The 24,795-nt window shown below is 36.8% G+C and overlaps 4 protein-coding genes and 1 non-coding gene across 6 annotated transcripts; 1 reads left to right on the top strand and 4 right to left on the bottom strand.

The window, feature by feature from the left end:
- Positions 1-421: 421 nt before the first annotated feature.
- Positions 422-3,860, bottom strand: LOC126618649 (actin-related protein 2/3 complex subunit 4). The gene is made up of 8 exons (XM_050286771.1): positions 3,670-3,860; positions 3,364-3,429; positions 3,057-3,109; positions 2,251-2,278; positions 1,520-1,594; positions 1,123-1,227; positions 942-1,031; positions 422-630 (listed from the first exon to the last, which is right to left on the bottom strand). Exons 1-8 carry the CDS (start codon positions 3,670-3,672, stop codon positions 541-543), a joined length of 510 nt encoding a protein of 169 aa, XP_050142728.1. The 5' UTR covers positions 3,673-3,860; the 3' UTR covers positions 422-540.
- Positions 3,839-3,926, bottom strand: TRNAY-GUA (transfer RNA tyrosine (anticodon GUA)). Its single transcript is given in 2 exon segments — positions 3,839-3,874; positions 3,890-3,926. It is a non-coding gene; the product is annotated as a tRNA-Tyr (tRNA).
- Positions 3,927-4,622: 696 nt separating this feature from the next.
- LOC126618646 (tubulin-folding cofactor B) lies at positions 4,623-9,073 on the bottom strand. The gene is made up of 7 exons (XM_050286768.1): positions 8,739-9,073; positions 7,849-7,967; positions 7,661-7,722; positions 7,443-7,484; positions 6,190-6,323; positions 5,929-5,998; positions 4,623-5,122 (listed from the first exon to the last, which is right to left on the bottom strand). The coding sequence occupies exons 1-7, from the start codon at positions 8,993-8,995 to the stop codon at positions 5,075-5,077; spliced, it is 732 nt and encodes a 243-aa protein (XP_050142725.1). The 5' UTR covers positions 8,996-9,073; the 3' UTR covers positions 4,623-5,074.
- A 2,534-nt stretch (positions 9,074-11,607) lies between these two features.
- On the top strand, positions 11,608-16,720 carry LOC126618639 (O-fucosyltransferase 1). 2 transcript variants are annotated; one of them, XM_050286754.1, is made up of 10 exons: positions 11,608-11,767; positions 11,868-12,033; positions 13,062-13,140; positions 13,222-13,292; positions 13,396-13,484; positions 13,970-14,093; positions 14,200-14,483; positions 15,205-15,334; positions 15,532-16,214; positions 16,458-16,720. In XM_050286754.1, the coding sequence occupies exons 1-9, from the start codon at positions 11,760-11,762 to the stop codon at positions 16,135-16,137; spliced, it is 1,557 nt and encodes a 518-aa protein (XP_050142711.1). In that variant the 5' UTR covers positions 11,608-11,759; the 3' UTR covers positions 16,138-16,214; positions 16,458-16,720. The 2 variants fall into 2 exon arrangements, with proteins under 2 accessions (XP_050142711.1, XP_050142712.1); XM_050286755.1 differs by having other exon boundaries at positions 15,532-16,253.
- Positions 16,721-17,983: 1,263 nt separating this feature from the next.
- LOC126618640 (uncharacterized) lies at positions 17,984-22,426 on the bottom strand. The gene is made up of 9 exons (XM_050286756.1): positions 21,870-22,426; positions 21,688-21,780; positions 21,323-21,427; positions 20,638-20,790; positions 20,136-20,234; positions 19,901-20,029; positions 19,196-19,375; positions 18,522-18,638; positions 17,984-18,284 (listed from the first exon to the last, which is right to left on the bottom strand). The coding sequence occupies exons 1-9, from the start codon at positions 22,221-22,223 to the stop codon at positions 18,120-18,122; spliced, it is 1,395 nt and encodes a 464-aa protein (XP_050142713.1). The 5' UTR covers positions 22,224-22,426; the 3' UTR covers positions 17,984-18,119.
- Between the last annotated feature and the right edge of the window lie 2,369 nt (positions 22,427-24,795).

Below are 24,795 nucleotides of genomic sequence, written 5' to 3'. Positions count from 1 at the left end.
TTAAATAAAAAATATTAAAATTTTGTTTTGTGAGATTACACGGCTGCCTTTTTAACTTTTTTGTTATGTTAGAACTTAGAAGACTAACAATTATACATACATGAAACATATATTTTAATAAAATATTCAAAAACAAAGAAAGTCGAGAATCTTAATACTCAACAGTCAATTCGCCCCACGCGTGGCACGTGAGCACACAAACAAACTGTGACGGAATCAAAACCGAAGTCCGTGATTGAAAACACTAACACGCTTTCACGAAATCTAAACAGAAAAGAAGACGACATCAATGAACATCTCGGTCTTTGACTTGAGTGAATAAATGCATTTCGCGTAATTACAGAGACCATTTGTGATTAAAACACGAACCTATTTATAACATAGATAATACTGGTCATATGGGCTATGTAAAGCAACTCACTTCCAAAGCTTCTTTCATACCATTGGCAAACCGTTAAGAGACGGTAACAGAAAAAACTGTCTGATGGTTCAACAGCGTATGTGAAAGCAGAATTCATATACAACTTGGTGACAGAAATATTACATAAATTGTTTCAGAAACTCTGTGGCAACCAGCCTCCCCCGGGTGTTCACTGACATCTTTAATTCACTTATCTCCTTATCAATATCCTGCAGCCCAAAGAAGCAATTGAGAGTTAACAATTCGAACACAACATTATACGGCTCAAAACTCGTGCGAATCTAAACACTATTAATCGTGTACACGTCGATAATATCATAAGAGTTTCGAGCCGTGTAACGATAAGAAACTTGCTCCAGAGATTAAATTTGCATGCTCCAAAAACAGCCTACGCCATCCCAACTAGAGGCAATTGGTATTCTCAAATGTACAAATTGACCAGTTTTTTTGTGACTCAAAACTCGTACGAATATAAACACTATTAAGCATGGAATTTTATAGGGTTTCGGAAAATGCTTGCCTCCATGAACTGTACAATGAAATCGATGAGCTTGTGCTTCTGCATCTCCTCGCAATGATAATTTGTTACAAGAAAACTAATATCATAACCCTGCATAGTAAAATAAAAAAAAAAAGGCTGAGTAATTATTGCGACTTCATCTACATAATATATTGTCCTATACACAAAAGAATTAATGTACCTGCACTGGCTTCCTCCTCAACACCTGAAATGCTTCTGCTCTCATCGACAAAAATCTAAGAAATTTTTTAGTGAGTATATTTTCAAGCTCATCTGCCTGCTTTACCTATACAAGAGAGAGCACCCGAAAAAAACAGAGAGATAAGAGGAAAATAAAAAGGGATATAGATATCAATTCTATATACAACTACAAATCTTGTAGGCAAGAATTGTAATCTATCCTAAAAATTGGACAGTATATAGATTACAAACTCGGAGCACCAATTCACAGTACATAGTTTCTGGCTTTTTTTTATAAGATACAGAGTCAATGTTAAAACAGTAAACAAAATACAACAACATTGTCCAAGCGAACATCTGCTATTAAGCATACCAACTATATACTAAAGTATATTCACCTTGAGGCTTATCCGAAGGGAATTTATAGATGTCTCTATTAAGCATTTTTCAGCCTCATTTCGACATATCAAAACCTGTGACAGCAATAATACAAAAAGCTGAGCGTCAAATATTTACGGAAACAAAAAATAACGAAATCTTGGTAACATGAGCTTAAGATATCCATCATATTCTTTTTAGGAGTATCTGGCTCATAAGAGTTCATGTGTTCAATGACAACTATTACATCATGTAACCATAAGCTATGAAGTCTAGAAGTTCCACCTTTAACAGGCACAACGTATAGAGGAAAGATCTTGTAGAGCTATCGAGAATAGCATATAAGGTAGAAGGTGGGGAAATTTACTAAGAAATCTATGCTCACGACGATTTCCAGGTCATTAGCTACTGCAAGTTTCCTATATTTAATTTGCTTAAGTCCAATATTTTTTTGACACTGAATTCGTCATAAAAATGGTAAAAAGGTCACTAATAAAGTTTGGGCATGAAAGGGAAGCATCCTTGCCAAAATGTCTAACTCATACAATAATTCCACAACTTCTGTGGTGTTTAAAGTAGGCATAGAAAGAAAAAATGTGAAGAAAAGAAAAGCTGTAAATCCTGACATAGTGCAAGGCATTAGAATCTACATGTAGGCAAACAACCAACTTTGTTAAGCTTTAAGATTAGGACAGGATAAAAAGAGGGTGGCGGCGACTGATCTTTATCATGCCAAAAAGATGGTTCTTACAGGATTTAGCAGAAGTTCTGAGCTGGTCCTGCAAAACATGAAGAGAAGATTAACATTTTCTCGGCTAAACACATTAGTCAATAGTTATAAGTTTCCTTCATCCTTTGAATTTAACCACCCATTTTATAGTGAGCAACACAATTGTTCTCATACGACCTTACTAAATGTGTCCAAATACATGCAAAAACATGAAAAGTGAAAATTTGAAGGACAAAAGAATCACTAAAGGACATGGTGAGGCATAGGAAACGCGATAGTCTTCCTAGGGAGGACATCTTGTACTATATATTTGGATTAGTTTTAATAAAACTTCCGCCAAAAAGAACATAAATTCTGAATTATGGGTAAACTCAATACACAATATGCATGTGTTTATCATGCCTGTAAAAAAAAAAAGGGTAGCACAATGAGGAAAGCCTTCCGCGATAGGAGTGCTCATGTTTTAATTTCTATTGACAATGTAGGGAATGGAATTTCTCAACTAATAATGGCACTATATCCAAATGAACTCACTCGGATATCCAAATAGTCTCACTCGGATTTTCTTACATCATTTACCAGTAAACTTTGCGTTAACTTGTCATACAAAACGACTAATCTAGATATTTCTTAAAACACAAAAAAGCAGTAAACAGTAATGGATTAAGCCTTACTGTGACAAAACTTAGTTTAATAGCATATAATTACAGACATCCATTTCTCTACTGGCCACCTTACTAGATTTAAGCAGCTCGTTTTCTCTTACTAATTACAAAACATTAAAATTAAGAATTTAAAGAATTTAATGCGGCAGCAAGTGAACATACTTCAGCTCAACTTCCGGCTTGTTATGCCTTTCAACTTCTTGACAAGGAAAATTCTGCAAGCAGCGCATCGTAGGCACACGATACAGAATCAATCAGGCATTATAAGCATGTGGAAATTCACCAATTCCCATCTGAATACTAACACAAGTGCAATTTGCCCAATTCTTTTAATTTTACTCATAAACATAACAGATATTCAACATGAAAAACAGGCAGGTAGAGAAGAAATCAGAGCTCTATCGAAATTAACAGCGCTAAAAGGGCTCGGCTTTCGCATAAAACTGGACCCGAAAATGGGAAGACCTACCTGTAGACACATTGCGGCATCGAGAGTGTTCCTTATACACGCCAAGTACAATCGCAATGAGTTCGACTGGAAAAAAAGAAAAAAAAAAGCTTGTCAGAATTATCAGGAACTGCAAAAAAAACAATTTCAATGGAAATTAAGCGAATTATATGCCCAAGAGATCATGCAAATTTGGTTTAATGATCTCAAATTTTTCCTTAAGGGTCTGTTTGGCCGCCGAGAAAGCGACTCCGTTACACACTTTTCTCAGCAACCAAACAGAGAGTGAGAAAGTCAAAAATGACCTCACAGATCCGATGGGTTTACCATGTTAGGAGCAGAGCAGAGGGACTGGTTCAGGCGAGAGAGAAAGGGTAAAAAAGATGTATGGCGAGAGAGAGAGAGAGAGAGAGAGAGAGAGAGAGAGAGAGGGAGCAATCAGCGATCGGGGGTTCGAAGCGTTGATAAGGAAATTGAAAAAGGGTAAAAAAAAATGTCCGACCTGCCGGATTCGAACCAGCGACCTAAGGATGTCTGTTTTATACAACTACAGTCCTCCGCTCTACCAACTGAGCTAAGGTCGGATTGTTGTTAACCTTCCCACGTAAATCATATTTGCCTACTAACCTTTGAATAGTACTTGTCACCTTTTATTTTACATTTACACTTTGCATCCCGCTAACTTGACGGATAGACTGACAGAAGGGTTAATAATATGGAGAGAGGATTCTCGGGTCCTCTTTGTGAGGATCTTGGGGATCCTCTAATCACATTCGTTACATCGTGCTGTTAGTTTTCATCAGGTACTGTTTATATTTAATTTTAAACAAAAAAAAATTATAATAATTTATGACCGCACAATATATGATGAACAAATGTGATTTGAAAATCCGAGAATCCTCTCACAAAGAAGATCCGGCGAGGATCCTCACTTAATAATATGACTTCATAACTTCAACCTCGCGTATGGGCAAGGACCTTGTAAGAACCAGATGATTTTGGCATAATGATTTTCGCACCTATGTTTTTTCTGCTGCATTCCTCTACTTGTGCACCAACGGAAAGGGTCATATTACTAGGATGTCAGCGGGCCGAATTGCGGCAGAATTAAGTTTTTGGGTTATACAGTATGGCCATATATATACCTAATTAATTGTTACTAACCTCTCCGCACACACTTAAACACGCACAATATGCATTTTTTAATCATGCACGCTACGCGAAACTTACAAATTTTCTATTTTGTTTTAGATATTTTTTATAGATATTCACAAACTCAGTAATCCCAAACACATTAGATGATAATGTGTACTTGCCACTTCACATTCATAGCAGCCTATAATCCCAACACAAATTATGAATTCCAACTCCAGTTGGCAATCTCTTAACACACTTGTAAGAAAACCCAATCCGAAGAACCTCGACAACACCATCGTTTCTTTACCCTCTTTTATCCCCAGATTTCCTCCCAACAAGCTGCAAAGCAACTAGCAAGCATTCCGGTAACCTACTACGGGTGGCAGACTCAAAACGAATGTTCCGCTCCGACCCTTGAGGAACCTTAACAACTTTTCCCTTGCCATGAACACTTCAAAGGATTTTTCACACGCATAACTCCTTCCCGATAATATTACAACCAAAAACAAATGTAATTAAGGAAACTTAAACATGATTGCTTCAAAAGGGTCACGCCGAAACATGGAAGTACAGAAGTACTCTCGTTAAGACCTGCTTAAATTTCATCCTCCTCAAATAGATCGCGTTCAGAGTAGTCGCCAACCTGAAAGTGTACTCGTCACATTAGTCAAATCCATAAAGAAGTCGTACAGTGAATACACAAAAAGGCCATGTTGTAAAGAAATCCTTTCAATTCATAAGCAGGGTCTTTCTCTAGGTCATTTAAAATAATTGCATTTAACATTTCAGATTGGAACGGTTTTAGCACCAGAACGGTGTTAACAACTTGTGAAGAATCAGATACAGAAGAGTATGCAGGCATATAAAATGTGGAAACATCGTGGCCAAAACTTTTTGGTTGAATATTTACAAAGTGGCTTTCAGTAACTTTTTATCACGCATGTGACTGTTATGGAGGCTTCCGCCTCATTCCTCATTCAACTCAAAGTGTTTTCTTTTGAGAACAAAAGGTGAGTTGGTGGAGGGAGAACTGGAGAAAGGTAGAGTAGACTTCTATGACTTGAGAGAGGGTGTACAAGGGGTATCCATATTGGATGCAAAGGCTCGGGTTTAAGAGTAGTTCTTGAGCATTATTTTGTACCAGTTTATTTTGGAAAGGTGAAAGCTAGTCGGGGGCGTAGGCTGGTTTTTGCTGAAATATGTATCTTGGTATTCCCTTGTGTTTGTCATCTTGGCTTATTTATTTCTTTTGTCATGACAAGGGGATTTATTCCAAGCACACAGATGGGTGGCAACATGAGCTAACAGGTCGTATTAAAGTTTAAAACAAACACATTCCTACTTCTTGCCAAATAACCAAATGGAAGCAAAGATTAAGATACTTCACATCTTCACAAGGAGATCAGGAGGAAAACATTTTAAAGCGTGTCCAAAGTAAGGCATACAAACCTTTACTTTTTCTGGCCGAACCATTCCACCATGAAGTGGGGGGCAACTGAAATAACGCGTTCCCTTCACCCTATCACATGAAGAAGGGGAATAACGTCAACCAAATAATATACAGAAGACGGGAATGCAAGATTAATTCCCAAAGCATTTTAAATTTTATAACTGAGAAATATGTTGGGAACACAAAAAGGAAAATTGACAATATTTACTATTGGCATATGAGAATCAAAAAGACGTCTCATGATTTAGGAGCTCACTTACATGCCATCATGCTTTCCCAAGGGTTCATCGTATTGAACTCCAATCCAGAAACCAGGACCTAGAGGTTCCGCCCGACCAACAAATTTAACAACACCTCTTTTAGCCCCTGGTTCAACTTCACATCTATCTCCTACCTTCAACATATAAATGAAGACATCTAACGCAATCATGATTATTGCTCCGCAAGAAATAAGACAAGATAAATTAAAACTTAACACATGTAATTTGAAGAAGATTATGGAAAGCAAGAATTATCTCAACTCCTAGACAAAATACAAGAAAGCAAGAAAGAAAATGGTATTAAAAAGTTCATTTATTCATATTAAACTACAGTTCAAGTTCCATATAGAATGCTGAAGAAAATGCCAACCGCATCTAAAAAATGATTCGCCTAGATGCTAATGCTTCAAACCGACAAGGTTTGAAGGACAATCTGTTAGAATATGAGTATGATTGTCATTGCTAGAAACTGGCTATAGTGTTACAAATTGGTATAGAAAGATCTTGTTGAAGAGTTTAAAGTTGTCCTAATCAGTTTGGGATTGAAACTTTAATTAAATTTTGATACTCAGCACTCATGGTTGGATGGGAATTGTGTGTCAGTTTCCTACCCTGATTTTAATAGGGGAATCACAAGGATTGTTTCAATATAAATAGTGGCCACTGCCCTCACAATATATGGTGCTCATTATTGGACTTAGGCCTATTGTAAGTCGAGCATATTGTTTCTGCAAAAGAGAAGAAGCTTACTATTGAAGTCAACTATGACTTCATATTCTTCGGTTGTCTAAGGGTCAGATTATTCTTACACACTCACCATTTAATGGCACAATACTCTGAATAAGTCCACTTAAATTCTACAAACTTTAACTCGCGCTATCTTAAATTTCATAGATTATATGGCCACCAGAAAAGTATACATTCATATAACTCAAGTATTTAAAGAAAGAAAGAGATTTTACTGAGTGGTCTATGAATCAAGTGTAGATGCAGCTCATTAAAGTACAGTGTGATTCCACAAGATCAAGTAGCGATACGAATATTATAAATAGTGACTAATGTCTTATAGAAATTTACTTGATCTGCAATCAGAATCTATTGGTTTCTTAAGCTTCTTCTTTTCCATCTTCTATTCAGCATATCTAAGTTCATTATTAACCGACGCCAGTTCATACTTATAAAATATTATAGATTAATTTTAAAGGACTGAAAATGCTTGTATCACCAATAACTAAAAAGGGAAAAGTACGGACCTTAATATTCACACAGAGATCTTCCATGTAGTTCTCTGGTATCTACAAAGAGAAACTTCTGTCAACAAACTTATCAACACATCCATTCACTTCCACATGCAATGCTGACTAACAACTAAGGCAACTCAATTTGATTCATGATTAGCAAACACCGGTAGAAGCAACGGGGTGTAATTTGATTACAGAAGGAACAAATAACATATATAGGAACGGCTTACTTTGTTCTCAACTGCTGATGGGTTCTGCAATACCAATTTGTCCTTAAATTTTCTGAAAGTACCTGATCACAAAACCCCGGAAACACGAACCCTCAGACAAAACAATAAGAATATGCATTGAACTAAATAAAAACACATTTCACAGACATTATTCACATAAAATTACAAATATATTGGGAAACTCTCACCATCCCTCTTCTCATAAGCTTCTTGTGAAATGGTGTACTTCTCCACCAACGATGTGTCCTCCAGCCATCCCCCGGAGGTCACGGACGAAGGATCCAAGTCTACAACATGTAGCCGGAATCTTTTGATTTCGAAAACACAAAAAACAAACAAAAAATCACAATTAACAAACATTGGTCTCAATAACAAAACACTGCAACTGTGAACCAGTAGTTTCTAACAAACATTGGTATCACTTTGTCAGATTGAGTAGCTGGCCAACCTAGAGAGATCGCCAACCAAAAGAATCACTAAATCATATTCTACATTCTTGGAGTTCGAATGAAAATTAAAAGTGCTATTGTCCCACATTGATGAGAGCAACTCATCAACATCTCTTTCATACGTCTATTTCAATATGATAGTAATTTAGAGTAAAGCAATCACCATGGACGGATCCATCGTCCATGTGGGTTAGAAACGGGATGATTAATTAATCAAAAGATAAGGCGCGCTCTCATTATATTTTCGGAGAAGAATACATGTGCTAGGAACTTGAATTCGATAGAGTAATTCTGGTGGACATGGACAAAGTAGAGGCAAAATTCTGTCTATAAGGGCATTGTAACACGCTCTACAAGCCCCTATCAATTCATACAGTCAGTTTTCAATTCTTTCTCCTTTTTGTATACCCTCGATTCAGTTTCGGTTTCATATACACCAAATTGATCTTTGTATTACAATTTTGCACCAACTTGTCTGTTCATATTCTTATACTTCTCTAACATACATTCATTGCGGCATTTTATCAAACACGATGTAGGCAACAATCTTACTAATCCAGAATGCAACCAGATAAATAATCACAATTAACAAATAACATGCGAGAGAGCCGGGGCGAGGGAGAGCTGACCCGTCGTGAGGGGAATAGAAGCCGAGGGGTTTGGAGTTGTCGGTGAGAGTGGAGACTAGGGTGTTGGCGTCGTCGTAGAGGTGGAGGGACATGGAATCGACGGAGGTGCCGCATTTGCGCCAGAGCTTGTCCTTGACGGACTCGACGGAGCTCTGGAGGGAGAAGCGGATGTCGGCGGAGAAGGTCTTCAGATTGGAATGTGTTACGCGGAGCAGTACGGATTCGTCTCCTTCGATCTTCTGCAACTGAGACGCCATTTTTGTGTACTGTGAAAAGCTCTAGACTTTACTATGGAAGCACAAAAGCTCTAGACCTTACAAGGGAAGCACTTTGCTTTTAAATGAAAAATTTATGAAATTGTTTAGAAATATTTTTAAAATGATTAAAAGTAATTTTGGTGAAAATATTTATGTAATTAGTTTAATAAAAATGTAAGTGAATTCGGAAAAAACATTTAAAGTGTTTGAAAGAACACCACCAGCAGTCTACTCAGGATTCTAAACTCAACGATGACAACTAAACACAAAAGTTGTGCTCATTACGAGACTTTACTCACATCTTACGGCACAAGCTGACGTCAGCCATGCACCACATGTGCCCGTGTTCTCGAAGGCACATGGATTAAGTTGCAATTCAAAAGGTTAACCTATTCAGGAATCTCTGGATCTACGCTCATTTCAACTTTCCGACATTCAAATCATGAATGTTTGGAGTCCATATTATTCAATGAGCTATTGCTTTTGCTAATTCGAATTGAATGGGGATATATCAATTAATATTACACATAATAAATCAATTATGGATACTAATATAACTAGTGTTGAGAGTAAATCTTATTGTAGACATCGAAATTTTGGTAAATAAATGTTGACCGATAAATCAAAGTTTCAACGCTCATGTATTACATAAATTTTACACGTAACGTGTGACTTGATGAAAAATTGAAATGAGTTGGAAAAGTCATCAAACAGGACACGTGTCAACACCTGGCAGAAACGACTTATTTCATCTGAAATATTATATTCAAAATTAGACCTTGGAAAATTCTATAAATAGAAGCCAATTTCATTCATTTCATTTCACCAATTCATATTACCCCAAAACATTGAAGCTCTGAAACTTTGAAACTCCAAAGCTCTTAAGCATCCAGGTTCCCGAAGAATCAAGAAAGCCTTCTTCGTTCTTCGTTCATTGTTCTTCCAAGATCAAGCCCCGACAGCCCTTGGATCAACAATCATCCACCTTCAAGATCAAGCCCCGACGACCCTTTGAAGAACTTCCACCAATTCAAGATCAAGCCCCAAAGGCCCTTGAAGAACTTCCACCAATTCAAGATCAAGTCCCGACGGCCCTTGAAGAAAGTGTTCATCGTTCATCATCCGTTCATCCTAAGATCAAGCCCCAATGGCCCTTTGGATCAACAACGTCGACAAATCCATACATCCAACCGTTCTTCAAGATTAAGCCCAAAAGCCCTTGAAAATCCATTCATCACTGTTCTTCAAGATTAAGCCCAAAAGCCCTTGAAGATCCGTTCATCACCGTTATTTAAGATCAAGCCTCAACGACCCTTGAAGAAACACTCATCCTCAAGATCAAGCCCAACGGCTCCTTGAAGATCCGCTCAAATCCACCTTCAAAGATCACCCTTGAAGAAACTTTCAACCGTTCATCCAAGATCAAGCCTCGACGGCCATTGGATCAATCGCACATCCACAAATACACACCTTACGGATATCGAATTAGATGATCAAATTTGAGAGAGATTGTAACCCCTAAATCATCAAATACAAATATTATTTTGTACACATGTTCTTATCTCGTTTGTTTCAGGAAAATTTCGTGTTTACACTTACATTGATGAGATGAGAAATATTTACAAGACTAAAAGATTAATGAATGAGTGATTAAAGGACTAAAAGTTTCACAATAATCAAGCCCTTTTTGTGATTGGAGTTCTTCAACTCGTAGTACTCCAAGGTTGATGCGGACTCGGAGTGTATGCAAGTTGTATTCAAACTTGTGTTTATTATAGCTGGTTTGAGATTGTAATGCTTTTAAAAAAAACAACTTAGTAAAAAATCAGTAATATCAATTGTGTTTGGTAAAACAAAAACAAAAACATATTTATTATAAATAAATAAATAAAATTGTTGTCAATGATGATAGAAAAACACAAAAAACTAGAAGTATGTTCTAGCATACTTCTAAAAGAAGTGTTTTTTTTTTTAAAAAAAAACCATAGTAATGAGTGCCTATTTAATGAAATTTTCAAATGGCAAATATAACTCTACATATTTTATAAAATTACAATTATTGCACCCACATTATTCGTTTTGAAATTATTATATCACATAAAATATCATATTATTTTTAGTCATTGAACATATTCATAGCAATTTATATAAATTTTTATCAAACACTCAGACATTTTTTTTTGTTAAAAGAACTTTTAGATAAAAAAAAGATTTACCAAATACTCAACAATTTTATTTTACAATTGTTTATTCTCACGACAACAAAAGTAATTTTTTTTTAAAAGCACAGTAATTACGAAGAATAAATGAGTATTGAGCTGAGGTGGTGGTAGTGGGATAGGGATTGTCTACCCTCCCACTTTCGGTGCCCTCCCGTACATTTCTGTTTTGTGTGGTCACAGTTAAGCCACGTCAATATTTTATATTGTTTTTTATAAAGATAATAAGATAAAAATAAATAATTATATAAAATATTAACGTGCCTTAAACGTAACCACACAAATAAAAAGATACGAGAGCGCACCTAAAGTAGGAGGGCAGACGATCTTTGTCTGTGATAGTGGGTGTGGCCGACCCGACCAACACAGTTTATTTCTTTTTTATTAATTTTTACGGAACAATTTATTTCATTTTTATTTATTTTATTGTATTTATATAATTTCAACACTGAATATATTTTCCTTGCGACTTGAGATCACAAAGTGGCAGCAGTTGAAGTGTAAGAAAGGAAGAAAGAAGCTTAATTTTCTCATCACAAATTACAATGCGAAGGTGAATCCCAACTACTTCCTTCCATTCCCTCACTCCGATTCTCTACTTTCCCGCTAACCAGACACAAAGTAATCCCATTTTTTCCGTTGATTTGATGCAGACCGGGGCGGCAGCACGCGAAGCAAGCTGCCGGAGGAGGAGGGGTGATAAAGGGCACGATTGGGAGGCTATTGATCGGCGTCGTGGTTCTCCTGATCTGCACCGTTTCGTTTCTGGTTATGACCATGACCAGTGGCGGTGGTGGTGGATCTGGATTTGGCTCCGAGGTTAGTTGAAAGCTGAGCTTTCGGATTTACTCCGTTCAATTTTAGCTTTGGAAGAAGTCTAGTCTGTTTGGTTGATGAGAAATTTTTTATAGTTGTTCTTCCGAATTCGATGGTTTTATTATATTACTGTGAGTAGAGTTTGGTATGCAAGTTTAGGCATTTCGCTTTCGGTTTGATTTCTGGAGTATGAAGAAGTGCTTTTTTTTCGAATGACAGCTCGAGCTTTAACTTGAAAAGGACGATGGTTTACTTAAATTATGATAATTTGTATGCAAATGTAACTGATGCTTGGAAATTATGCGAATTACGAGCTCTATGTGAGTAAATCAGTGTATTTGGGAGTGGTTTCTAGGTATGTTATCATGTTGAGCAGTGATTTGATTGTTAATTTAGATGTTTAGGTGCATTCAAATGACCGCCGGAAGCTAAATTCTGCTGCTTTGTTTTGCCACCTATGTGCCGAGCATTATCTTTGTTATGAATGAGATTGTTGGAAATTAATGATCTATAATATTTTTGCGGTTCTTTCTAATCAATGACAAAGATAATTAGGATGATGATCCAGTATCTTCTAACTTGTCGATCAAGATGTTTGGTTTATGAAATTATGTAAAAAACGAAGCAATCAAGCGTAAAGTACTCGGGTCATTTCCAATTTTACGTTATCCAAAAATATGAAAAAATTTGGCCTTACAAAGTACCCTTCTGAGATGCTTTTGATTATATTAATTCGACATCTCAATGTTACTAGGAGTTTTTATTGCGTATTTTGTGGTGGCCCCTAAGTTGAAGTTTTAATGTTTGCAAGCTTATGCATTGTTCATGTATGTGTGCGATAGGGATAACAAAGGTGGGTTATCATTTAGTTTGTCACCTTAAATCACACGTCTCCCTTCGTCTTCAAAACACTTTTAAGAAGTTAAGAGGTTCTGTTCGTTCAAGGAAGATAAGAATTACTGTTACTTTTGGAACTGATTGTTTTATATGCTGAAAATTTGAATCATAGTTATCTTGCCATGTTTGCGCAGATTAACTTGGATAAACTTTGGAGAAGTGCTGATTCTGGTGGTTGGAGACCATCATCAGCTCCACGATCTGATTGGCCCCGTATGTCTTTCCTTTTTTTTTCCCAATTAATGGTTTCAATAAGTTTGTTTTAAAATTGTTCTGATGCTTCTACTGTGGCAGCTCCACCAAGTGAGACTAATGGCTACCTACGCGTGCGCTGTAATGGCGGTCTCAATCAACAACGTACAGCGGTTCGTATCTTTTTCTGTTTTCTATGGTCTGTAATTACATATTTTCACTCATGTATCTGACGAGGGAAATATTTGCCTGCTATTACACCCTTGGATGTTTTAGATATGCAATGCAGTTCTTGCAGCAAGAATCATGAATGCTACACTAGTGCTGCCAGAACTGGATGCAAACTCTTTTTGGCATGATGACAGGTATCATTTCAATGGTTCTTTGATCCTTAATTCACATAGGCAGATTTGACTTCTTGGTGTATTCAAAATTCACATTTTATAGACTTATAACCTTTATTTTCTGACTGAGGCTATTAAGTATTAACCAAGAGAGATGAGGTAGATAAAATTGTGACAGAAACACAGATACATAGGAGACGTGTCGCATATTTTCTGTGAATAAAAAGACATTTCAATGACTGGTCTATTGCTTTGTTGTATGGAAAGAGGAAGCTTCAAGATATCTGCATGAATGGATTTTCTTGCAAAACCATTAGCATCGTTTTGCATAGTTTCATATGAATATCTCCCTTCCTACTTTATGGTAATGACATAAATATTATATTTTCTTGGAAAAGCAAAGGAATTCGTTCTGAGGAACTGTGAGTAATGTGTCTTATGCACTTTCATTGTCAATTGTATGCTGGTTTCTGTTAAGTCTATAAATTGTTATGTAACATGTGCAGTGGTTTTGGCGGTATCTATGATGTTGAGCATTTTATCCAGTCATTGAGGTATGATGTAAAAATTGTACAAAAAATACCAGAAATTCGCAAAAATGGGAAAACCAAGAAGATAAAAGCTGTACAGGTAAATCATCTGTATTTTTTTTCATCAATTTCAAAATCAGAAATCAATTTGAGTTCTTCAATAGGTTTGAAATGTTAACTCCCTCTTCCTCTAAACCTTGTCTCAGCTTCGTCCCCCTCGAGACGCTCCAATCAGTTGGTATACTACAGAGGCACTTGCGAAAATGAAGGAGAATGGTGCTATTTATCTTACTCCCTTTTCACATCGCTTGGCAGAAGAAATTGACAACACTGAGTATCAACGTTTGAGGTGCAGAGTTAACTATCATGCTCTGAGGTTCAAGACAAATATAATGAAGATAAGTCAATCAATAGTAGATAAGCTTCGCTCACGAGGTCACTTCATGTCCATACATCTTCGTTTTGAGATGGATATGCTGGCATTTGCTGGGTACATTCTTATCTGATTATCTTGTTATGCTCAAGTTTGCATCTACATGGGGGTGGAAGGTTGGATCTTACATAAATTGTTGACTTCGTTGCATATGGTATAAGACAAGAATGTAATAGGAGCGGAAAAAAAAACCCAACGCAAACCACACACATAATAACGTGTAGAAATATGTTTGTGTACGCACACGTTGAGTTAAACTTTTCAAAGGTTTGATGGTACTTTTGTAAAATATTTAGGGTAAGTGGGAGTGGGGGTTCCCTTTAACCAACCCCTGTCATAGTTTCCACTTCCCAGCATAACTTATGCTTCAAGGGACATAGGATACAGATTGGTTTGATACTCGTTGATTCAGAACAAGGAGAAGAAAGAGGTAAAAGAAAGGTTGAAAATTAATTTAACACGACTACTTTAACTGAACTTTAACCTTTTATTTTATTGTCAATTGGGCAAAACTAAGATTCCGAGCACAACAGTGCTGTCTATAGTCTCACTAAAATGAGGTAAGTTACTAGCGAAATCTTTACATAAAATGAGGAATGACTAGACTGTTGGCCTCTATATCTTGTATTGAAATTTCATATTTCATAGCCGCTAGACTAGCTAGGCAAGGGGTAATTTTTTTGGTTTGTTTTGGACGAAGACCGAAATAGTTCATGAGTTTAGATTTTGAAAAAGAATGTTATCTGAGGCCTTAACATCTGGTATGATTATTCTCCAGCTGCTTTGATATTTTCAACCCCAAAGAGCAAGAGATATTGAAGAAGTATCGAAAAGAAAATTTCGCGCCAAAGAAGCTCATCTACGAGGAAAGAAGAGCCATTGGAAAGTGCCCATTAACTCCTGAAGAGGTAATATTATCTTTCTTGTTAATGCTATATATTCTGCAGTATATGGAGCCTATCAATATTAAGATTATAACATTAACCTGGATGGCTGTTACCTTGCATCGGTATCTTATGTTTTTCTTATCACTTTGAGATAACAGGATACAGATGACATTTTCTAAATAAAATACTAACAAAATTGTCGCCCCATTTGTATGCAGGTTGGCCTTATTTTACGCGCAATGAGGTTTAACAATTCTACCAGGATATACCTAGCTGCCGGTGAACTATTTGGCGGGGAGAGATTCATGAAACCGTTTCGGGCTTTGTTCCCTCACCTTGAGACTCACAGTTCTGTGGATCCCACAGACGAGCTATCAGAAAACACCCAGGGATTGTTAGGGTCTGCAGTGGACTACATGGTTTGTCTCCTCTCTGATATTTTTATGCCTACATATGATGGCCCTAGCAACTTTGCCAACAATCTCCTTGGACACCGCCTCTATTATGGCTTCCGGACCACACTTAGACCAGACAGGAAAGCTCTTGCTCCAATCTTCATTGATCGAGAGAAGGGACGGACAGCTGGTTTTGAAGAAGCCGTAAGGAAAGCCATGCTCAAGACTAACCTTGGCGGGCCCCACAAGCGGATCCCCCCTGAGTCTTTCTATACAAATTCTTGGCCGGAATGTTTCTGCCAAACATCTCCCAAGAATCCAGAAGATAAATGTCCACCGGATAATGTTTTGGAAATTCTGGAGGGCCAGTTGAGTGAAGCAGCGGATGGCCGGGAATCAAATTCAACAATATCTGTAGCCGAAAGATGAGAAAGTAGTTGCAGGACCTTTAGCGGATACTTGTGCCACCGCCATATCGTTGAATACCTTTCTGCCTAATTGACAAGGTATATGGGGTCTCTCTAATCATACTCTCTGCCTTTCAGGTGATCATTATATCCCCATAATTTCATTCTGTTTAAATATTTTCTTCAAAGAAATTGCCTTTCTTGTCCTCTTTCACAAACATCTCCACGTTTTGCTCGTCATTTGGATATTTTTGAATATTTCGTGCTCCTGTTAATTATATAAGCTGATGGTTTTTCGGCGGTCTGATTTGAGACCGGTTCCATGTTGGTGATCGGTGGCAGGTTCATGTTCTATGAGTCTCCGACCATTGTGATTTAGTATTTCGACAAAGAAGACGGCAAGTTGGCACTGATACTACGGCTGTATGACACACGAGACACGTTGATAGTTACAAATTTGTTATGCTGTGATCTGAACATATACTTGTGATCTACTGTATGATATTGAATCGACTTCCTTTGTATGATTCTGCCTTGTATGGCCATAGTGACAGTCTGACGATTTTTCGAGTCTTGCCTTAACAAAATAAACGATTACCATAAAATTACTTGGTATGCTCCTTGCTCATTCTGGAGATGGCTCCCACGGTGGGATGAGTTGTGAGCATCAACGAATGCTTGGACGGAACAAAGGCTCTACGTGGAGGCATCTCTAGAACCTTAGTTGTTATTGAGAGCCTCACCCTGCCATCCTTGTGGGTTTCGGTGTTTTATGGGCGCTCGTGAAGGGTCGATTCACCTTTACTAGGCTATATCCATGTACAGAGTTGATTCACCTTTACATGTCAAATATTTGTGCGTACTTATATTTTATTATGCGCATGTCAAACTGTGATTTGCAACTTTGGTATACAAGTTCGCGGTGTTAGGGTTAATCATGTAGGGTAGATGATAACAGTTGGGAGGCAAGGAGCGCTTCCGAGCGTGTTGCTGCTTACTGTCGTTTTTCAATATTTCTTAGTGCCTTGGATGGCTGAACTTTCAATTGGTTTGGAGTCAATTGGGTTGGTGGGGTTTTTTTTTTTTGGTGGGGGGAGGAAATTTTAGAAGAAAAAAACTCATTTTTCAAAAGGAAAACTAATGAAAAAAACTTGAAAACGTTGAGTTTTAACGATAAAGACAAAATAAAGGGTAAAACGAATAGTACCAGAATTGACCTTTTAGTGTAAAAATGTGATTTTTTTGTTAAAATAAACAGTACCGGAAGTTTTTCGTTAAAGTTTATTTTTTCAAACCCAAGAAGGCTTTTACCCATATTTTCAATACGCATAGAATTTTGCCCTCTTTACGTGTGAAAATGACTTAATTGAATTACATTCAGACCTTTAGCCTCATTTCCATGCTCAAGGCCCCCATTGAGAACAACTCGAGCATCCCTCGAGAACTGCTCGATCCCATCTCGAGTGCTTGTCGAGCTATCTCGTCGTAAGTGTTGTATTCACTTGCTGTCATATTACTCGGGGTGTCATAGTAGGCTTCAATTGTTCGCAACGAGGGATCGAGTCGTTCTCGAAAGGGTCTCGAGCAATGAGAAATAGACAGAGTTTCAATGCAATCAAAATTATAGGTCAGTCAAAGTCTTCATACATAAAAGATCCCCTCTAACCTATGGGGCGCATGGCCAATGTGTTTTTACCCATTGATCATTACTAGCATGCTTTTTCTGTCCAAATATTGATACAAGAACAAACAGATAAAATAATCGCAAACCATTCGACAATCCACCAAATCGACTCGTATGACTAGTGTCACAGGTAGACAATTTTACCCTTCTAGAATTGGTGGAAAAAACGAAACGAGTCTATCCAGACTATTCAACCAAATTAATTGAAGGCAACCATTTGATACTCTAAGAGCATATACATCCCGTCATTTACAAAACATGGACATTTGAAACACAAAATGATGGAAGAGAACAAGAAAAAGGAGCGAGTGTAAGGTAAATTAGCCTGAGGATTGTACCCGCAACTTGTTGGCAACGTAGAGCAGATGGCTAATGTTTGTCGGAGGATAGCTCTGCAGTAGTTTGAGATTTGAGGTAAAATCACCTGCTAGTAACCGCCTCCGAATGAGAATCAACATTGCACAGCATACTCGAAGAAGGGTTTCCTACAATTTGTCAGTTAGCTTCGTTGTTAGCATACAAACAAACAAAAGGCAAAAAAAAAACAGAATCGAAAGCAAACTCCTAAGGGTGGAGCACCACTTATAGTTTGCATATTGGGACCTCAACCCTAGTCAAGTTTGATAGCTCAACTGATTTGCATATTATTGACTATCTAAGGGTGGTGAATAACACCCTGAAAACAAAAGAAGAAAGGGAAGAGAAAGTAATAAAAATACTACCTGAGGACCTTCGGGGTCACTTAAAAGTGTATCCCAAATGTGAAGGCTGTCTGCGAAATTGAATTCCTGGGTTAGAAGGAGGGTGATCCATCTAAATGCATAAAATTGGGGATTGACCTGTCATTTTAAATTAAAACCCAGTCAGTACTAAGCAAGTATTTTAGTGAACTAAATATGACATTCTTGAGTAACCATGAAGACCTTGACGTGATGAATAATAAGGCTGTCAACAGGAGACAAAAATAATAATTCTCTCAGCCATCTACGAAAAATCATTGATTCTGATCACATCTCTAAGGCAGGCACTGGATAACCTTGAACCAGGAACTAAAAGGAATCTAGTAACATATCATTTCAAGGTAACATTTATTTGGAGGCATCAGAGAGCTCCCAAAAAAGAATACAACAGTAAAAAATTGTGGTCCAAAAGACAGGAAGAACTCAAATATTTTTTAGTGAAAGTACACATTGTGAACCAATATCAAAGCATGCAGACATTTTTCAAATGTGTTCCAGCTGTTTGCAGGTTCGATGCACAAAAATCAGTAAACTAGAAGGTACCCCACGTGTGCCACACTCAACCATTAGCCACCCATTGTTATTTAAAGAGAAATATATTTAAAGATAGAGAACTCAGATTGGAAAATAACAAATAGATGCATAAAATATCTTACTTTGGTTGTGATCTCGAGATGACGCCATAGCTCTTCATCATGTTCCTTTAAAAGCTGTGACAATCTTGTTATCGTGGAACGAATTCCAACAACACTATTATCGAGTTGCTGACAGAAATGGTCGCGGAAGCCACTCAATAATTCAACAAAACAAAAAAAGGTGTCTGCTTCAGCAAAGGCCTACAAAACTTGACATTTGGAAACAATGAGAAAAAGTGACCAAGAATGATAAATAGAATGACAGTGAAAAAGTGTTATTGCATGAAAGCATAATGACAATAAACTGATGTACATCATTGTATCCATCCCTTGTCCACGCATTAGCACAATTTATTGTTCATAGCCACACTCAAATCAGTCACTCATCATTTTCTTTTGTTAATGAGAAATCATAGGCAATGCTGAATAGTTTTCATGACAAATTGCTCTAAATTGCCCCTCCTTTTTGTGCATGTTATGATTAAAACCTCTTTTGTCATAATTAAGCCTACAAGTCCGGAAAAGTATAACCATTTAGAGATATTGAACAGAAGAACATGCACTTCAAAGTAAATGAAGGACAATCAGAAGTTCAACATCAGCTCTCAACAGTGATTACCTAAATTTTAAACTCACATTCATATGAACACTTATAAGAACTGCTATGGGCTGAATTCTAACATACAAAAGTACACTAACATAGAAAAAAATACATGGCACTCTTACCGCATCTTCCTCATTGGGATCATTTTTTAAGACATAGAACAGTGGTGCCAAGATTTCGTTCATCCCTTGAACATATCTTATACCCGGATTTAGCTTGGCAAATATAACCAGGATGTCCTTCAAAGCATCCTGAAATTGTTATATAGAACTAAGTTAGCCAAATGGTTTGTAACTTGCATTTGATGAATCTTATAACCGTCTGTACTGTAGTCTGAACTGTACATCAAGCACAAACCTGATTAGATTTAGCATCTTGAGAGTCCCCTGAGAAAAAATGCATGTCTGGATGAGTACGCTTTACATCTCGGTCGATTTGTTCTATGATCTCTGTGTCCTACATGATCCAAAATTGGAGTTGCATATCTCAAAAGGAGGTCTTGCACCACAAACTGTTACCACCATTCTATAACGGTAAAACATGACAATGAACCAAGATTTACACAGAAGGTTGAATTATTAACTACATCATAAATATGGTCGGAACAAGCTACATTCTTCACTTTTAACTGAATCACATCACAATTTACTTGAAAACATTGGGTTTCTTCATCAGTTCTCCCCAAATACTATCGGTTTGTTTGTACCATGACTTTCTAAGTCTGTGAAACACGTTTGTTGGTTTCTGAAACTATTTTAGAGTTGCCTTATAAAAAAATTATTTTTCATTGTGCAGATGATGGAATGGAAGAAAGTTGGCTCATTAATCAATTGAGCAAGTAAGTTCACTAGCTACTTACCTGAAAGAACTGATTCCAGACGCTGGACTTCCCAAGACTCAATGGATGCTCCCCATGAGGTATTTCTGATCTTGATAGCAACCCCTTGCTTTGACATTTTAATTCATCCTTGTCACAAGTAGCGCCATTATCCATCTTCCTCGTGATTTCTGACTGACTAGCCAAAGGAAACATTCAGAAAGCCAGATTTTCACAGAATTTTAAAAAGGAAAAATGTATGAATCACATAGCATACTTTGACCTTTTATTTTTTGTTCTATCATACCTAATCATTAAAATCCCAAAAAGCTGGCTAAGCCTAAGCTATGAACCAAGAAACATGTAATATACAACACTACAAGGAGAAATAATGATAACTGCATTGGCCAATTGGAATGTTTGCAGTAAAACCTGTGGGTTACCCTCCTCTCAAATTCAGAAATAAATTAATGACATATGCTTTCCTAGACAAAATTGTCCAGGAACAACTCTTTGCACTATTAGCATTACCAGTTGATGCTTCAATAGTATCATTTTTTTTTTAAATATTTGTCAGCATCTCAATGGATTTGAACAGCTGATGCTCCAAATCAAAGCAAACTCTATTCTTCTTAACCCTATGTCATTAATCTAGTTTTTCAGTTTGATCTTCAAAACCCAAACATGAACATAAAAATGCAGAGAGAAAACAATAAACATGACTTACAGGATTCATCAAAAGCTCATCTTTAAAATGCTTGTACTGTGACCTCTTTTTAGCTAACTCAGTCGACCAAAGCCCCCGATCTGGTGGTAGATATCCAAGTAAAAGCTGCAAGCAACAATTATGAACCATTAAAACTAATCCAGTTCCTTGGCTGCATCATGGGAAATCAGAATTGCACACTTGTTTCACTATGTCATGCTCTATCGGCTAGACGGGTAACTCTCAAGTCCTCAAGCATCATTCTATCCACAATAAAGCTAAATCTTCACCAGAAATTGCCAGCATTTTCTCTAGAAACAAACACCTCCTAACACTAAATGGAATAAAAAATAATAATAAAAAAAAAAAAAAGGAATCATTATCACCTTCCAGACAGTGGACCGTATCCCAGCACCATCTGGTATGCCCTGCGATGAAATTCTCTGCAATTCGCGCAAATTAATCACCTTCCTCGACAGCTGCAAACACAAAATTAAGAAAACCCAATCATTTATCAGCTATACATGCACAGAGAGAGTGAGGGGGAGAGAGAGAGAGAGAGGCTAACCTCGGCCAAGAGCTGAGATTGTCTGGAGATATCTTCGGGGGACGGAGCGGTGTTATTGCTCCTGTTTTCGTGATCCGGAAATGAATCTGTGAATTGGGGCTCGGGAGGAGGCTTGTCTTCCCTGGTGGATTTGGGAGGAGCAACAGGGATTGGCGGGTGAACCATGGAAGCTGGCTCAGAGTCTGAGGCAGAAGAACTTGAAATTTCGGTGGTGGGGCCGGCGGCGGTGGGATTGGAGGTGTAGCGCTGGGCGCGATCGTCGTCGATGGAAGAAGAAGGCGTGGAGGAGGACCAGAGCGAGCTGTTGAGCCATTCGGGGACTCGCTTCTTCACCATTTGAGGTGAGTGAAACATGCAATTAGGGGGAATTGGATCGATTGGATTGAATATCTAGGGTTTCTTTCTTGTGTGTTCTGTGAGCTGACGACGGTGCTTCTTTCTTCCGCTTGTTTTGTCGCCACGAGTCTCTTCTCCGAAGAAGGAAGACAAGGCTGCCAGATAACAGAGAGTGAGTGATTGAGGTGAGTTGGGTTATACGACCTTCTTGACAGACGAATCGAAACACGCCACCGAGATATTTTTCAGCTGCCGGTAACAAGATTCTGTACAATAATACAAATAGTCATATAATTAAGATAAAAAATTTAACCAGTTGTATTATAACACATTGAATTAGGCTATGTTTCTAGCACATTGAATTCATTTATTTAAATTATAAAAAGTAAATTTCGAACTTAAATAAGTGAAACAGATTGCTGTAATCAACTTCATTAATATCATATCTAACACAAGAGTGTCAGAGTTGAGAATTACCCTTAATCGCAACCTATATCAAATAATAGAAGCATGTGACAACGCATGTATAGGATGAGTGCAACATATTTCTTAATTTTTGAACCAATACGTGCTACGCTCGACTTACACATTTTAAATGTATTTATATGCGTTAATTGCTTCAATAATTTATTTTAATGACACAAAAAAAGTCAAGTATTTGAAGTGAATGAATAATATTCAAACATGCTAGAAGAAACCTCTCCTAAACCAATCAAAGCAGTTGAATCCACATATTAAAATCGGTATTTCAATTTTCATCTAAATTCTATCGAATTTACATTAAGAATAGAAAAAATAATATTTAATAAACAACTGATTGAATTACATTATTGCTAACACATTGTGAGATTAAGTCCACCCCCTCACCCCTAGTGTAGAAAACATCGTTTGTTCAAACAAAAACAATAAATGATCATTTGACAACTAATTGAATCACATTATTATGCGCGTGCAAAATTCATTTTTTATAATTGGCATTACGTGCCTCTTAAGTGTTTAAAAAAAGAGAAAATAATACAATTGATTGAATCGCATTATTGTGCGCGTGTGAAAGACTTTTTTTTATCATCGGCAGTACGCTTAAAATGTTCTGAACGTGTTTAAAAAAAAGAGAAAATAATATTTAATAAACAATTAATTGAATCACATTATTGCTAATCCAATGTGAGGCTAAGCCCACCCCATCCTCCTAGTGTAGATAATATCGTTTGTTCGAAAAGAAAAAAAAATCATTTGACAACTAATCGAATCATATTATTATGAGCGTGCGAAAGACCTTTTTTATAAACAGCACTACGTGCCTCTTAAGATGTTTTGAATGTATTGAAAAAATAGAGAAAATAATATTTAATAAACAACTGCTTGAATCATATTATTACTAGCTCATTGTGAGGCTAAGCCTACCCCCTCCCCTTTAGTGTAGATAATATCGTTTGTTAGAAAAGAAAAAAAAATCATTTGATAACTAATTGAATCACATTATTATGTGTGAGTGAAAGACTTTTTTTATAAATGGCACTACGTGCCTTTTACGATGTTTTGAACTTGTGTAAAAATAGAGAAAATAATATTTAATAAACAACTGATTGAATCAAAATATTACTAGCCTATTGTGAGGCTAAGCCCATCCCCTCCCCCTTAATGTAGATAATATCGTTTGTTTGAAATAAAAAAAAACAATCATTTGACAACTAATTGAATCACATTATTATGCGCATGCGAAAGACCTTTTTTATAACCGGCACTACGCGCCTCTTAAGATGTTTTGAACGTGTTTAAAAATAGAGAAAATAATATTTAATAAACATAATCACATTATTACTAGCCTATTGTGAGGTACTAATTATAAATTTAAAAAAAAAAAAACTGTACAAAATGAATTGACAAAATACCCCTACATTATTTGATGCATTATTTTGGATTGTTTTTGAACTTTTTTGTTTGGGGGGCATTTTTGTCCACTTTTTTTTTGTGAAGCTTGTGATCCCAAAAAACAAAATGAGCTAAAATATAAGGTGTGTGAGGTGTAATTTGATCAGTTTTGGATGCCAAGTAGAAGAAGGCAACTATATCTTGTAAATCTGTGATTTCTTGGTGCTTTGAGGTCTACTTAATTGTGGCTAGAAAGATTTTCAGACATTTTTTAGGTGATGGACTTGTATTGTACGGATATCTTAAAAATGATAGGATTATATGTCATAATACAATATATGTATTAGGATTTTTTTTTATATGTTTAGTTTTTCTTTACATGTCATTTTATTAGTAACACAGAACACCACCGTAACAGTGTACCTTATCAAACAGGTTCTCCTTCTCTTGTAGATGTCCATGAAAATATTGAGAGGTTGTGCCTATTCTCTTTTCGGGCCTATGAGGAGCTTGTAAACACTAGTTATACAAGCTTGGTATAACCTTGTATTTGCATGAAACAGTTTGGTATTCAGTTCAAATCTTCTATATAACTGGTGTGATTATGAATGCAACTGACTGTATTTTTCTTAGCCGATGACCAACCCTTATATACTTTGTTGTTTGTGTCTTGAATTCCAATTTCATGAGGGTTGTTGCATAAAAGATAATCATAGAT

This window comes from Malus sylvestris, chromosome 4 (genome assembly GCF_916048215.2).
Source record: "Malus sylvestris chromosome 4, drMalSylv7.2, whole genome shotgun sequence".
Taxonomy (NCBI): Eukaryota; Viridiplantae; Streptophyta; class Magnoliopsida; order Rosales; family Rosaceae; genus Malus; species Malus sylvestris.
The sequence above is the reverse complement of the archived record's forward strand: the minus strand, read 5'-3'. Positions and strand labels throughout refer to the sequence as shown.

Bases quoted from the DNA above. Each gene is read 5' to 3' on its own strand.
- LOC126618649 (XM_050286771.1), bottom strand. The intron at 2,279-3,056 runs GTATGTTCACTT...CATGTTTTGCAG, and splicing joins AAGCCGGAAGTTGAGCTGAA to GACCAGCTCAGAACTTCTGC. The intron at 631-941 runs GCAAGCATTTTC...TTTGGGCTGCAG, and splicing joins TCATTGTACAGTTCATGGAG to GATATTGATAAGGAGATAAG.
- LOC126618640 (XM_050286756.1), bottom strand. From the start codon at position 22,223: ATGTTTCACTCACCTCAAATGGTGAAGAAGCGAGTCCCCGAATGGCTC. The intron at 20,030-20,135 runs GTTTGTGCTTGA...TAACAATTTCAG, and splicing joins AAGATGCTAAATCTAATCAG to GATGCTTTGAAGGACATCCT. The intron at 19,376-19,900 runs GTAAGAGTGCCA...CAAGTTTTGTAG, and splicing joins ATCCCAATGAGGAAGATGCG to GCCTTTGCTGAAGCAGACAC.
- LOC126618646 (XM_050286768.1), bottom strand. From the start codon at position 8,995: ATGGCGTCTCAGTTGCAGAAGATCGAAGGAGACGAATCCGTACTGCTC. The intron at 7,723-7,848 runs GTGAGAGTTTCC...TTTTGTGATCAG, and splicing joins AGCTTATGAGAAGAGGGATG to GTACTTTCAGAAAATTTAAG. The intron at 5,123-5,928 runs GTTTGTATGCCT...GTACACTTTCAG, and splicing joins TTCGGCCAGAAAAAGTAAAG to GTTGGCGACTACTCTGAACG.
- LOC126618639 (XM_050286754.1), top strand. The intron at 13,141-13,221 runs GTATGTCTTTCC...CTACTGTGGCAG, and splicing joins TCCACGATCTGATTGGCCCC to CTCCACCAAGTGAGACTAAT. The intron at 14,094-14,199 runs GTAAATCATCTG...ACCTTGTCTCAG, and splicing joins AGAAGATAAAAGCTGTACAG to CTTCGTCCCCCTCGAGACGC.